The following is a 13,708-nucleotide window of genomic DNA, read 5'->3' on the forward strand; positions in this document are numbered from 1 at the left end:
ACACACATCTCAGGTTCTGTTTTTGGACCCTATAAAATTGGCCAATGAGAGAGTTGCCTTAATGATCTTTTAAAAACATCTTTACATTATTTATGGAATTCCTTGCTCACCACATTTCTTGCTTCTGCCTAGAATTTAAAACTCATTCGTATTTGGTAATTGTTTCAACAACCCACTTAAACCACAAACTTGTTCTACTTCTAGTTGTCACTAAAATATTCTTACTAACACTTTTTATTATCTAGATCAGGGTCTAGTTTTTTAATGATTTGATCTCTGAAAGGGAAATATAAGTTAAATGTGGAAACTATAAAGCCGAAAGAAAAAGAAAAAAAAGGAAGAAGTAAATTTTCTTGGCTTCTAGTTGTGAGATCATAAATTACCGAGGAAGCAACGTGGTAAGTCACTCTGTAGCTGTCAAAGTAAGAAACAGAGAAACCATACGTCACTCGACGAATCGTAACCGTTTATTTCATTTTCCCTTTTTTTTTCAGTCGTTAAAATTATTTATTTTATTAATTTATATAAATACGTATCTTTAGTTCTTTACTCTTTGGGAGCCATTTTTTTCTTTTGCCGCTAAAGTAGTGAAGTGCAGAAAGAGATACAGAGAAAGAGAGAGAGAGAGAGGACAAATTTACAATAGAAGGTTTCTTGTTCCCGGGAAATGGAGATATCTCCGGCGGAAGACAAACTCGTCGGCTCCGGCGACGACGAAGCTGTTCCTACAGAAGTATCCGTCATAAAAAACGAAGCTTTAGACATTTGTCGGATTTGCCAATCATCAGAGGAACCAGATAATCCGTTGAGACATCCGTGCGCGTGTCGAGGCTCTCTCAAGTTTGTCCACTCAGATTGTCTTTTTCTCTGGCTCAATCGCCGTAAACGCAACCACTGCGAGGTATTTATTTAAACCCTTTCTCTAAAACTCTGTTGCTTCTGCAACGAATTGAGTTTAAAGTTTACTGCTTTTTTATGTGATTTTGAGGAAGAACTCTCTAAAGTCTCTCTCTTTTTCTTTTTTCTACTGCAGATTTGTAAGCGACGCTACTCAACTGTTCCGATTTATTCCGAGAACGCTCCAGAGAAACTATCATGCCACGAATTCTTAATGGGATTGCTACTGAGAGCATTACGTTTCATGACTTGGATTCTTCCTTGGGTCTAGATGATTCCTTTCAACGCATATTGCTTTTCTTTTCTCCCTTTGGACAGGGAAACTGAGTTTGTGAACCAGACTGTTTTAGAACTGTCTTTGAAATTTCCTGGTCTGTTTTACACTGCTGAAATAGTGTTTGATATCACCTTTATGGTTGTCTCTATGGAAATTATGGAAGAGATTTTAAGGAGACACCCTGAGTTGTTACGTCTTATGATCATCTTAGAGAACGGTCTAAGAGATAGAGATGTTACTGGCATTTTGCTGCTGTTAGGAAATCATTTTCAAATTCTGAATGATTGGTGGCATGATCAGCTCTTACACTTGCCATTTCTCCATATCTTTCAGAGGGGACCTCTTCCACTAGTGTTTGTTCCTCGAAACACACCTCTTCATCAATTTGGAGCCATCAGAAGGGTTTTTTTCCTTTTCAATGACAACACATTTGCTGTTAGCTTTCCGGATTAGCATTAATTAATGTTTCACCATGTTGAGTAACAGATGCTTCTTCTTTTTCTTTTCTCTACACTACAGGTTCTTGCCATCAACATCTATTGGTCTTCTCTCAAAGTTTTTTTACCATTTTCGATTGGCCGAGCTGTCTTCTTTCTTCTACGCTGTTTCCCACATGTTTGGATTGAGGAAAATGCATCTGAATTAGCTGCCGGGAAAATGGTTATATTATCGGTTTTATTGGCTTACCTTGGAAGTGTCTTCCCTCTGCGTCGAAACAGAACAAGAGTCAGATGGTTTTCTCCGCCAGTTAAGAATACGTTCATCTTGTGCTTTAAACTCGGTGGTCTGCCTTGTATACTTGGTTGCTGGCTAGATTTCTGTACTTCCCCTATACTGGGGAAAACAGTTTCCCAAAGCATTGAGGTTCTTTCAGACTATCCACACCTGGCTGCAAAACATTGGCATATGGGAATTTTCTACTTGGTAGTTGCTATATGTTGCATGGAGGCTATCCAAAAGGTAACATTTTTGTATTTTTGTTTTCATCCTTACGCATCATCAGATATACTCACTTTTTCTTCTTCCTTTTGGCAGATACTTCAGAAACGAGCCTTTTGGTATCTGATAGATGTTGCAGAACCAAACTACAAAATCACCAAACTGCATCTTGGTCCCATCCTCTTGGCGTTTGCTTTACATGGAGCAATGGTGGTGGTTGTGCTTTACTTACCAGTAAAAACAATCAGTCTCATCAGCCAGTCCTTTTTCCCTCTCCAATTTGGGTATGCATGCTCCTCTGGACCTTACCACATAATGTTTCTAATTTCTCGACTCTTAAACATTATGTATTAAAACGCTCACGGGATGCATGCAGGGTCTACGATGAAGATTTTGTGCTTGGTTTACTTATTGCTTATGCGTGCTTAATTAGATTTGGCCCTCGGTGGTTAGTAAATTTTATTACAACATCCCTCAGACCCATAGTTCACAAGTGGGTTATCACTATCAGTTCTTTGCTCAAGTTGAGTGACTTCTTGCTTGGAGAGCCCCGCATAGACCGTGCAAATCGTAATGTGAGACCACTGTCTCTAGTATTTGGCGTAGCTGAAGGCTCTATGGTCAGTTTGTATGGATCTCAAAGCGACACAACCTGTGAAGAGGATACAAATGACCAACGAGATAAAAGGTAACCAAAGGAAACGCTTTGAATAAAAGATAATTCTGGTACAAAATTCATTCTGATTAGTTGTAAGTTTCAGTTTTATGCTGAGGATTGGAGTGATGTTGGTTATAGCTGCTCTGAGTATGTTTCTTGTTAGTACAACCTTCATGGCTTTACCGATTCTAGTTGGAAGGGCCTTCGGACTCAAACACGACGGTTTGTAATTTTCTTAATCTTGCTTCATACGTATCTTTCCTTTGTTTTATGCTTCTAATGTTTTTAAAAGTGCCTCTTCGCAAATCCATCATTTTAGATCTTTGTGCTTTCTGGATTGGATTCTGTATCCTTCGAGGAATGTATATCTTCATTTGCTTCGTCTATGATCATTTCGTGACGGGAAGAACTGATTTACTTCTCAACCATGCCCTCATGTTCATAAGGAATTTCTTGTTATTCTTCATCTGGGTAAGAAGACTCGATATCTTTCTTTGACAATTATGAAATTTGAATCATCTGTTGTTGTGGACATATATGCATATAACTTGTAAACCCTGATGAATAGATCTCCATCATACCGGGATTGCTCGGTCTCCTTATCAACCTTATGATCATCATCCCGTCACAAGTTCCGCTACATGAGTCCCCAGTATATATGTTGCACCACAATTGGTTTCCCGGTGTAGTCGTCCTACACATCTGGATCTTTCTGGTAAAGAAGTTTGTTTTGTTTCCGTCATTATTGCTTCAATCAAGGACTTGTTTTCATTTTGTTTGTTGCGTAACAAGTAACTGCTTTCTTCCCTCGCAGACTATGCGCACATGGATCAACTGTCTCACGACTGTGGCGTGGCGGAGAATCAGAAGCGTCGGAATCAACAGACTTCCCTTTACGTGGCTGATTCGAGATGTTATTGGTTCCATCATAGTGTCCCTTTTATTCACTCTCAGTGTTCCTTACCTGGTGGTGAACTCTCTGTTCCCGATTCTTGGACTTTCGGATGAAGTCAACTTAGCCGTCCAGCGGTTCATTTGGCAAGCGATCCTTACCTTAATCCCGATATGGTTCAGTGTCAAGCTCACTCGTGATCTTATCATTTACCTTCACCAACTGGAATTTGATAATCGATACAAAGTGGGAGAGAGGCTGATGGATTTCACTGAAGATCTGGCTTGAGTAACAACGACCAAAACTAATGGCTAATGATAGAGAATAGTTTTCAACTACAAGTACATAAACTAGAGTTTCTTATGTTAACTAAAGAATCTATGAAATGCAAACAACATCCTAAGACGATGACTAGTAGGATTCTGGTATTTATATTTATTCTCCCTCTTCAAATTCCATCAATCCATCATTTATTTCAACTTCCTTGGAAAACGCTTCAAAACTATGAATTTAGTTTAACATCTCATTTATATTCACCGAGATGTGGGGTACTTGGTGGGTGATAGTCTTTATTGAAGGTTATGAAGAATCGAATCTAAAGGGTAATGGATATTGCACTTGTGTTGATTGCTTGTGATATGCAATTGGTAAGGTTGTTAGTTTCAAAATGTGATGTAAATTTTTTTATTCTCAACAACACAAATGTACAACAGTGGTGTTTTCCAGAATAAATGTATAGCCAAACTTGAAACTGGAATTGGAATACTATTGTTTGGTGCTAATGAGAAAAGGGAGCTTTATAATCTAACAAAAAACACTTGCTACCAAGTAAAATTCTACATTTTATGGCGATCATTGTTCTTTAGAATTACTTGCCCCATCTGATTTTGCATCTTCTCAACTTCAACTCTTAAAGAAAGGATGATCAAGAGCTTCGTTTGCTGTAAGACGCTCAGATGGATCATATGTCAGTAAACCATACAACAGATCTGCAAATCTGGATCTTGTGTTGTCAACATGCTTCGATACCATATCCTGCAAGAATTATGAGCAGTTTCTACTTCAGGTCACGGCATATCAGACAAAAGATATATCATTAGACAATAAGAATTTGATGGCGCTTAAACCTTGAGACGGTCGAGTCTTTTTACAGCCCTAATACTCTCTCTAGAGTTGGCTCCTTCTGGCCAATTCAGTCTACACCCTCTCCTAAAATATTTCTCAGCACCCCGGCTGCAAAATATAATGACCGTACATGCAACAAGCGATGAGCATTTATCTCTGTGGAGTTTCCGTGTACTCAAAAGTTTGTGGAAATAGAAAACTAACCTGGCTTTTCGGGTCATATGTTCAGGCAAAGGTCCCAATGCTCTCTCCATCATAGCTAGATGTTCTAAGTTATCATGCGTCTGAAAGAGAGCCTCACCCTATCGTACAGTTCAAATGTGTTGACAATAATAAGCAAAACTACTCAAAATTAGGAGATAACAATTCATACAACAAGATGAGAAAGACTTTACCGTGCATAGTTCAAATAATATACAACCTACACTCCATAAGTCACACTGGTAACTCCATCCTAGACCTGTAATGATATGCCGCTGGTTAGTTACCAGAGAATATGTTCATTCACTGGTAAGTGTCAGCTACAAATCCGCAAGCATGTATCCAGGAGCAAATAACTGATTTACTTACCTAAAATGACCTCCGGAGACCTGTAATGCCTTGTTTGGACAATGGAGTGATGAATCCGGTTATCACAAACAGTACTGCCAAAATCAATCAGTTTAATGGCGCTTGACTTTGGCAAGCACCTGAAATGTGTCTCATTTGACGAACTCCTCTGTTAATTAAAATCAAACATCAAAATGTCAGAAATTAAAGTTCAATTTTTTTCTTTCAAAATACTAGCCTATCATTACTACACAGTTACCCAAACCCAACCTTAACCTAATTCAGTTCCAGATACCTTATTGTCAGGAAGCTTTACATTTTCAGAAGACACCAAAAGAATGTTTTCAGGCTTAAGGTCGGTGTGAACTAATTGTAACTCGTGCATATCTGTAGATAAGAACAAAAGGTATGTTAAGAGCAGAGAGGCATTAGGTAGGAACTAAAGCTACTGGCCCAAGACAAAAAAGAAATGGTTATTGAACATGCTAGATATGATAATTGTAAAACATAACAGCAGAAAGGAACAATTCACAGACATGCTACAGATTCCAAAAGCTGGCATCCAAAATCCCGAACAAGGGCCAGAGGAAATGCAGAGTATTTATTTCTCTTAAGAAAGTCAAACAAACTTGGTCCAAGCTTCTCAAACACCTGATATCACCATTAGAAATCATTCAAAGGAAGGTTTTGTTTAGTTCCAGTCTTCATTGACAAATTCTACATGGATAAACTAAATACACAAACACTATACGGAATTGGATTTCTGTTACTTAAGGTATCATGCAAAAGAAAGGTAGCCCGAAAGATTATGATTCATTCACTTCTTACAATAACAAAGCTCATAGGTCACCGAACATAGAACAAACTAAATGTTAGAAATGCATTTCAATGGTCGTAGAAATCAATGAAACTTGATTGGGACACTTACAATGCAAATATGATTCCGGTAATCAAACCAGTTCTTCATCTGTACACAGCTGCAAGGACAAAGCAGAAATGAAGAAACTGAGCAATGAAACAATGTCACTCTTGCGATCAGACAAAAAATCTAGAAGAAGATAAATAATATATACCGTGTGCGGCCTTTATCACTCTTTAAAAGTTTTTGAAGAACATCAATTTCAATCATTGCTGCATCCCGGTATTTCTTAATGCTTCGGATAATCTTTATTGCCACATATTCTTTTGTATCACGATCCCAACATTCCAAAACCCGACCAAATGTGCCTACAACACCAGCAAGTTCACTGAAATGGCACGATTTTGATTCACAAAAACAGTTTTTTTATCTCGAACACACCATGCCACTTGACAGCTAACCTTCACCCATCTTGCTTAGTATTTTATCTGTCAAAACAGAACACACAGCGGAGTGAGTTAAAGAACTAAAAGAGTTCAAAAAGGATTCGTATGTCAATGAAACAAAACCAAAACGAAAAAAATCATCTCTAGTAACAATGCACATATACTACCATTGATCAATCAAATAAAATTAATGAACTTGTTTTATAAACACTCACATCTAGGAGTGAGATTCTCCCTCAAAGTGAAAACATAATGACCATCACGATCATCCTCCCTTAAAGGTGGAGACAAGACCCTCCCATCGCTTCCATGTCCTTTAATCACAGCCCTTTTAGCCTATCCCAATTAAAAAAAAAAAAAAGGTCAAAACTCAAAATGTCAGAATATCAGAACCTCACCACAAAATAGAAACATAAATGTTTAGTCTTTCCTCCACATTCTTAACCAAATTATAATTTACAATTGTCAACAGATCAAATTGATCAATAAAAAAAAATAAAAAAGCAACCTCAGGTTCAGGAGGAGCCTCGTCCCAGGTCATACGAGGACGTTTTCTGACTCGTTCTTGATCCATCTTCTCGAATCCGTTGTTAGCAGCTACCATCACCGACACATCTAGAAGGGAATCTGATGCCAATCTGCAGCTAAAAGAGGGAAAATTCTACCAGACGCAGACGTAGATAATAAAAGCAACAAGGCGGCGAATCGACTGAAGGTAGAACGAAGGGCGGCAATTTATCTTTGCGAGATATGGTGGAAACAGAGGAGCTAGGGTTTCCAACTATAGAGATAGAGAGAGAGTGCAAAGAGGAGAGAGAGTGCAAAGAGAGAGAGAGAGAGAGAGTCTTAGACCATGGGCATCGGCGTTGATTCGGGCCGTCCCAGGCTTTTTTTTTATTTTAATTTAATTAGAAAATGCCCATTATTGAAAAAACGGTTCTTATTTTAGGACGTTTTTCGTCCGTCTTCTTCGCCACGTGCTCTATTCTGATTGGCTGTCGAATTCTCTAGGGTTAAAGGAAAATAATTTGTCGACACAAAATTTGTTCGACTTCTTTCTTCTCTCGACGGCGACGACAAAGGCGATCCACATCCTCGACGATTTCACGAAGCCGTTCGGTTCTTCTCACCGGAATTTCTTGACAAATTACTGAAGCCGATCTTCTGTTTCGCTTTTTCTTCCTAATTTCTCGAATCATCTCTCAGATTAAGAAGGTATCGTAATTGTTCATCCTTCTTCTTCAGATTTCTGTTTCCTTGCCCTAAATTCTCTGCTCGATTTCGTGATTTTTGCCTTTTTGAATTCTTAATGTCTACTTTGGGCTTTTACATGTGTAGATTTCAGTTGGTATACACTTCTGTGGATTTTGATTTTTGTCGATAATAGAAACAAAACGAGCTAGTGTATATTTTGGTTAAGTATAACTTCGCAATTGTCCTGTGAATTTTGTTTGAACTTCGTGTTTTTGGAATTTTTGAGCTTGAGTTATTTGAATTACAAGCTTCAGTTTTAAGGAATAAGGATTTGTTTGTTGTAATTCTCTGCAGATTCTTGATCTGGAAACAGTTTAAGGCTGTTGAGCTTGTAAAATCATGGGATCTTGCTTTGTTCGATTTACAAGGATTAACATGTTTGATGCAAATCTCTACCAGAACCGAGGACAGGACAGGTTTATGTCTGCAATTGCAATCATTTTGACACAGGACAGGTTTGATTTCTGGTTGTTTTGTAGTTTAATTATTGTGTACAGCCAGTTTAATAGTTTGTTAGAAGTGCATATAAACGTTGTAATCTTATCTGATTCATTCAATGAAGAAATGGCGAACATATTAACTTTTCTGTTCCTGTATTCCTTTAGTGATGTTCATGACATTTTTGTGGCTATGAAACGATAGTTTTAGTTTGAAGGTTCTCATGGTTTAAAGTATCTGTACAATCTAAAGAAGTACTTTTGTTTTATGTCAGAGGCTCAAGGGTGCTAAAGCTGGAGAGAAAGAGTCTCGAATTTCTTCTGAAGCATTATTGTGGAGTTGCTGCAACCAAAGAGTGCATAAATTAAACAATCCAATCTTGATTAACTTTTATTCTGTTTTCATTGTCATCTCTTCGTTCAATTTCTATTTTGTTACTTGGCTGCAGATACCAAAATGCAGGCAGACTGGAGAATACGACCCCTTTCGGATGTAATGACAAGGTTTGTATATTCTCTGTCTAGTCTCTTTCATTATTGTTTTGTATTGGTTGTGTTGAGCTCACACATTATTGTTTCTTTATAGTTAGCTTACACATTGGATCGGCTTATGAGGAATTTCCTGATACATTCTCTGTGGAAGCAGTTCAATTATATTTTGAAGGAAGCTGGATTAGTAAATGATGATTCAGCTCTCAACAACAAGCTGGATTAGTAAATTCGTTTTTGTAATCTTTTTTTAAATATGCTTTTATATCATGTAACTTTAAATTTTATGAAATGCAATAATTTTATGAAATATTTAAACTTTTAAAATATTATTATTTTATTTGAAGGACCAAATACAAATAGACACCAATGCTCATACTAAAAATAAGAACCTTTCAAAATAATACTATTAAATTTGAAGGACTAAAAATTGTCCTATACCAATGCCCATGCTCTTAAAATCTCAGCAATTTTTTGTTACCGGCCAAATCCCTTTGGGGTCGAGGTCGAATCGCGACATCCACCAATTGCATTTTCCACTTTCCAGTCGAACAAACAATTCTAATTCTACCCGATGATGATGATGACCCAGAACTATTGCCCACTCGGCCCAATATTTTACATGTCTTTGAGAATATCTCAAATATTATCATCTTGGCCCAATACGTGTTCAAACAAAAAAAAAAGTTCATCTTGGCCCAAAGTCTATCATGGATCTTAATAACATTAAAAAATTCATATTGTTTTAAAAAGCTTAAATGATATATATATATATATATATATATATATATATACTTTTTAAATAATACCAGCCTTTCTTGTTTTATTACACAAATCATTCTTAGAATCATAATTTTTATTTTCGTTACATACTCACAATTACGAGTTGTGATGATATATATATTATGGATATGTAATTCCTTTGTTTATTTAGTTGTTTGTTTAGTTTAGTTTTCAACATTACTACTATTCCTGTCAGGTCTCATTAAATAACGACAACAAAAAAACGTCAAGATTTGACTTTCGGGATTCTCAATATTTCAACTCTAATATTTAAATATAGCTATAACTATCGTAAGGAAGAAAACAAAAAAAAAAAAGAACCTTATCCTTTATTGTAGATCTCGATTATCATTACTAATCTGATGTCACCATTAAATATGTACACAGGAGACGTAAATAGGGAGCAAATAAATTTTATAGATAACTCTGATCAAGAATTAAAAGGGGTAGATTCATACTAACAGAATCTTGAAAAACTACAAAATTATTACTAGTATATGCATGGGTTTACTATGTTACAGTAGTTTTTTGTAACATACTATTAAAAGAAAGAGAAAAAAAAGTCAACACAATTGGGTCACCACCTTTCTTCATCATCTTCATCACACATCCTTCATAATTAATTAAAGAGACAGAGAGAGAAAGAGACAACTATGCGAGCTTGAAGGAGAGAAAAGAGGAAGGGAAAAAAGAAGATGTCGACGACGACTTCAGAGGCGAGATCACCGTTGCCGTTGCTGTTAAGAAGAGGAAGGTCTTCGACGGCGACATCAACGACTGCTGAAACGAGATCACCGTTTTCGGCACTACAGTTCAGAAGAAGGTCGAGCAAAGATGTGAGGAACATAACCTCAGTTTCGAGCAGTCTCTTGCCTGCCTTTGGTACCGTCATCGAAGAAGACAACCCTTCTTCTAAACCTTTCATCGTTCTTCACTTTGATCGTCGTTACAGGTTCCTATGCTATGTACCGTACCTTTTTTGATTAACTAGTCCATAAATAAATGTTTTTATTTAGTAATATGTCTCCATAAATATGTTTTTGTTGGCTAGATTGTGGGAATTGTTTTTGGTAATACTGGTGGGATATTCAGCGTGGGCATCGTTGTTCGAGTTGGCGTTCGAGAAAGCAGCTGAAGGAGCTTTCATGACCATTGATCTCGTCGTTGACTTTTTCTTCGCCGTTGATATCGTCCTCACTTTCTTCGTTTCCTACTTGGATAATACTACTTACCTCAATGTCACCGATCACAAGCTTATCGCCAAACGGTAACAAAATTAATTTATAACTACACTTAACAAAAGTAAATAATTTAGTTAGATCCTAAATATGAAGATATATATATATATATACATATATGTGCATTAGGTACTTGAAGAGCGTGGCTTTTGTGATGGACGTAGCATCAACGTTACCGATTCAATTCATTTATAAAACTATTACCGGAAACGTCGGACGAGGCCAAGCTTTCGGCTTCCTTAATTTGCTCCGCCTCTGGCGTCTCCGTCGCGTTACCGAACTCTTTAAAAGGTTTGTTCTATTTATATACTACTATACTTCCTACTATATATAACATGCAATATTTCTATCATTATATTCTCTATATATATTCTTTTTACAGACTAGAGAAAGACGCACATTTCAACTATTTCGTCATCAGAGTCATTAAACTTCTCTGTGTAAGTTTTTTTTTTTTTTTTAAGGTGATGTTAGTAATTTAGCTACGAACTTGACCAATATAGCAAATCCGTACTGAACAACAATTGCTAAATTGGTTATATTTATCTATAGCTCGTCTTCTAAATATATATGAACTTTGATTCAGGTGACGGTATTTTGGATTCATTTGGCGGGTTGCATTTTATACTGGATAGCCTACCATTATCCAACGCCTACAGATACATGGATAGGATCACAAGTTGAGGATTTTAAGGAAAGAAGTGTCTGGCTAGGCTACACTTACTCAATGTACTGGTCTATTGTCACACTCACTACCGTGGGTTACGGCGATTTGCATGCCGTTAATAGCCGTGAGAAGACATTCAACATGTTCTACATGCTTTTCAATATTGGCCTCACTTCTTACATCATCGGTATCATGACCAATCTTGTTGTCCATGGCGCTAACCGCACATTTGCCATGGTAAAATTAATCATTCGTTGCTTGAAACCCAAGAACCATTTATGAAACCTTAATTTAGGGGCTTCAGCTCTAGTTATATCTGCGAGTTATATGCAATAATCTTTCTTCTTCTTGGACAGAGGAGCGCGATCAATCATATATTGCGGTACACAAGCAAGAACAGGTTACCAGATGCAATGAGAGAGCAGATGCTTGCACATATGCAGCTCAAGTTCAAGACCGCGGAGTTAAGGCAAGAAGAGGTTCTTCAAGACTTACCTAAGGCTATCAGATCAAGTATTAACCAACATCTATTCCGCGCCGTCATGGAGGAGGCTTATCTTTTTAAAGGATTCCCTGATGGCCTCATCGTCCAGCTGGTGATCAATCAATAGTTCCATTTCCTTTTCGTGTTCCTTGTTAAACAAGGTATTAATTAATTTGTTCTGATGTAGGTTTCGCAAATAAAAGCAGAGTATTTTCCGCCGAAGATGGAGATAATCTTGCAGAATGAGATTCCAACAGATTTCTACATAATTGTATCTGGAGGAGTGGTATGATATTTTTGTCCTCTACGTACATATATACTCAAAATATATACATATTTGACTTTAGTTGATTTTAACAAAATTTGGAATCACAGGATTTGATTTCATCCAAGGGTATGAGTGAACAGGTAAAACTCTAAAACTAAATATCAGTAAATTTAAATAAAGTACGGTTTGAAAGATATGATGAAGAATTATTGGTTGATAAATGGGTGAAGGTATTGACGAAGTTAGGTCCCGGAAGTATGGCAGGAGAGATTGGAGTAGTGTTCAACATTCCTCAGCCTTTCACTGTGAGGACACGACGACTTTCACAAGTTATCCGAATCGGTCATCATAACTTCAAAGAAATGGTTCAGTCTGATAATGACGTTGACGCCAAAATGATCATCACCAATTTTATGACTGTAAGTTCAGATTTCACAAAACATTAGCAACATCAACAATGATTATAATATAACCAGAATAACTAATGCTTTTTTTTCTTCAGTATCTCAAGGGTTTGAATGATGAGTTAAAGAAAGAAATCCCTTTTCTTAGAGATTTACTAGCTGACGCAGATGCTCAAGTTCAAGTTCAGGTATACGTAAATTTAATCAAGCTAGCCCATGCATGTACAACAAATGCATAGTCCTCTCGTCACGGTTTTTAATTGGATTTGAGATGAAACCGATCATTATTTGGTGACAGGAAACAGTTCAGACAGAGGAAACACCACAAAGTAACAATGAGGAGATAGCTACGGTCTCAAGAGATGAAAATGAACAGAGTACGAAGACAATTTTTGTTGATTTTAAAATATGGTTTTTTATGTATATAGACGCTTAGATAAAATGTCATTTGATTTGCAGAAGAAGAGAGACAAAGTAAGGGAGTTCCCAAAAGAGTGATAATTCATGGACAACCTCCTAATCAAGATAACAACAACAATGGTGATTCCAGCGGTAGACTTATCATTTTGCCTGATTCTATCCAACTTCTGTTCGACTTAGCTGGTCAGTTTAACTTTTTCACTACTTATGTTAATGTTACTTCTCTTTATATTTTAATGTTTACATATATCAGTGAGAGAAGTAACTAAAAAGAAGTGACCGTACATTTAAACGTTTCTTTATTGTATACAAAGTAGTGAAATACTCACACACATGTTGTCATATATAAACTCAGTTTATTGGTGGATGCAGAGAAGAAGTTGGGGAAACGAGGAAGCACGATTGCCATGGCCAACGGTGCACATGTTGAACAAATTGATGCTCTTCGAGAAAACGATCATTTATATATTTTCTAATTTGTTTTTAAAATATATGAATATCACAGTCACGGTAATTTCATTTTACAAGAGATCAACTTTAAAAAACTATTACTGAAACAGTTATCTATAACATTTGCTTCAACGGTTGTTCACAAAATAACTAGGAACCTTAAAACCATAAT

The 13,708-nt window shown here is 36.8% G+C and overlaps 4 protein-coding genes across 9 annotated transcripts; 3 read left to right on the forward strand and 1 right to left on the reverse strand.

Annotated features, from left to right (window-relative positions):
* Positions 1-555: 555 nt before the first annotated feature.
* On the forward strand, positions 556-4,146 carry LOC104716907 (putative E3 ubiquitin ligase SUD1). The gene is made up of 9 exons (XM_087469050.1): positions 556-901; positions 1,034-1,576; positions 1,694-2,134; positions 2,210-2,397; positions 2,490-2,801; positions 2,875-2,993; positions 3,091-3,242; positions 3,340-3,486; positions 3,586-4,146. Exons 2-9 carry the CDS (start codon positions 1,169-1,171, stop codon positions 3,949-3,951), a joined length of 2,133 nt encoding a protein of 710 aa, XP_087325176.1. The 5' UTR covers positions 556-901; positions 1,034-1,168; the 3' UTR covers positions 3,952-4,146.
* A 187-nt stretch (positions 4,147-4,333) lies between these two features.
* On the reverse strand, positions 4,334-9,375 carry LOC104716908 (serine/threonine-protein kinase AFC3). 5 transcript variants are annotated; one of them, XM_010434379.3, is made up of 13 exons: positions 9,276-9,375; positions 7,151-7,487; positions 6,858-6,978; positions 6,658-6,684; positions 6,411-6,564; positions 6,266-6,314; positions 5,874-5,988; positions 5,633-5,724; positions 5,359-5,506; positions 5,184-5,248; positions 4,993-5,090; positions 4,791-4,896; positions 4,334-4,698 (listed from the first exon to the last, which is right to left on the reverse strand). In XM_010434379.3, the coding sequence occupies exons 2-13, from the start codon at positions 7,244-7,246 to the stop codon at positions 4,567-4,569; spliced, it is 1,203 nt and encodes a 400-aa protein (XP_010432681.1). In that variant the 5' UTR covers positions 7,247-7,487; positions 9,276-9,375; the 3' UTR covers positions 4,334-4,566. The 5 variants fall into 5 exon arrangements, with proteins under 5 accessions (XP_010432681.1, XP_087325179.1, XP_087325177.1 ...); XM_087469053.1 differs by having other exon boundaries at positions 6,638-6,684; positions 9,276-9,353; XM_087469051.1 differs by having other exon boundaries at positions 9,264-9,324.
* LOC104716909 (uncharacterized) lies at positions 7,513-9,132 on the forward strand. 2 transcript variants are annotated; one of them, XM_010434382.3, is made up of 5 exons: positions 7,513-7,857; positions 8,191-8,351; positions 8,609-8,689; positions 8,783-8,837; positions 8,920-9,132. In XM_010434382.3, exons 2-5 carry the CDS (start codon positions 8,236-8,238, stop codon positions 9,046-9,048), a joined length of 381 nt encoding a protein of 126 aa, XP_010432684.2. In that variant the 5' UTR covers positions 7,513-7,857; positions 8,191-8,235; the 3' UTR covers positions 9,049-9,132. The 2 variants fall into 2 exon arrangements, with proteins under 2 accessions (XP_010432684.2, XP_019086673.1); XM_019231128.2 differs by having other exon boundaries at positions 8,924-9,132.
* A 672-nt stretch (positions 9,376-10,047) lies between the features above and the next one.
* On the forward strand, positions 10,048-13,668 carry LOC104716910 (potassium channel KAT3). The gene is made up of 13 exons (XM_010434383.3): positions 10,048-10,557; positions 10,657-10,872; positions 10,973-11,134; positions 11,226-11,283; positions 11,430-11,747; positions 11,867-12,106; positions 12,182-12,280; positions 12,370-12,402; positions 12,493-12,681; positions 12,765-12,854; positions 12,965-13,043; positions 13,126-13,269; positions 13,459-13,668. The coding sequence occupies exons 1-13, from the start codon at positions 10,301-10,303 to the stop codon at positions 13,560-13,562; spliced, it is 1,989 nt and encodes a 662-aa protein (XP_010432685.1). The 5' UTR covers positions 10,048-10,300; the 3' UTR covers positions 13,563-13,668.
* Positions 13,669-13,708: the final 40 nt, after the last annotated feature.

This window comes from Camelina sativa, chromosome 10 (assembly GCF_030686135.1).
Source record: "Camelina sativa cultivar CO46 ecotype springtype chromosome 10, ASM3068613v1".
Taxonomy (NCBI): Eukaryota; Viridiplantae; Streptophyta; class Magnoliopsida; order Brassicales; family Brassicaceae; genus Camelina; species Camelina sativa.

What these genes read in the sequence shown, in the direction of transcription:
- LOC104716907 (XM_087469050.1), top strand. Translation starts at nt 1,169, where the DNA reads ATGATTCCTTTCAACGCATATTGCTTTTCTTTTCTCCCTTTGGACAGG. An exon ending in GCATGGAGGCTATCCAAAAG is followed by an intron (nt 2,135 to 2,209) that starts GTAACATTTTTG and finishes TCCTTTTGGCAG; the next exon opens with ATACTTCAGAAACGAGCCTT. An exon ending in CTTCGGACTCAAACACGACG is followed by an intron (nt 2,994 to 3,090) that starts GTTTGTAATTTT and finishes CCATCATTTTAG; the next exon opens with ATCTTTGTGCTTTCTGGATT.
- LOC104716908 (XM_010434379.3), bottom strand. Translation starts at nt 7,246, where the DNA reads ATGGTAGCTGCTAACAACGGATTCGAGAAGATGGATCAAGAACGAGTC. An exon ending in GCTTTTGGAATCTGTAGCAT is followed by an intron (nt 5,725 to 5,873) that starts GTCTGTGAATTG and finishes TCTTATCTACAG; the next exon opens with ATATGCACGAGTTACAATTA. An exon ending in TATTATTTGAACTATGCACG is followed by an intron (nt 5,091 to 5,183) that starts GTAAAGTCTTTC and finishes ACTGTACGATAG; the next exon opens with GGTGAGGCTCTCTTTCAGAC.
- LOC104716909 (XM_010434382.3), top strand. Translation starts at nt 8,236, where the DNA reads ATGGGATCTTGCTTTGTTCGATTTACAAGGATTAACATGTTTGATGCA. An exon ending in GGAGTTGCTGCAACCAAAGA is followed by an intron (nt 8,690 to 8,782) that starts GTGCATAAATTA and finishes ACTTGGCTGCAG; the next exon opens with ATACCAAAATGCAGGCAGAC. An exon ending in CTTTCGGATGTAATGACAAG is followed by an intron (nt 8,838 to 8,919) that starts GTTTGTATATTC and finishes GTTTCTTTATAG; the next exon opens with TTAGCTTACACATTGGATCG.
- LOC104716910 (XM_010434383.3), top strand. Translation starts at nt 10,301, where the DNA reads ATGTCGACGACGACTTCAGAGGCGAGATCACCGTTGCCGTTGCTGTTA. An exon ending in CACTTTGATCGTCGTTACAG is followed by an intron (nt 10,558 to 10,656) that starts GTTCCTATGCTA and finishes TTTGTTGGCTAG; the next exon opens with ATTGTGGGAATTGTTTTTGG. An exon ending in GTTACCGAACTCTTTAAAAG is followed by an intron (nt 11,135 to 11,225) that starts GTTTGTTCTATT and finishes TTCTTTTTACAG; the next exon opens with ACTAGAGAAAGACGCACATT.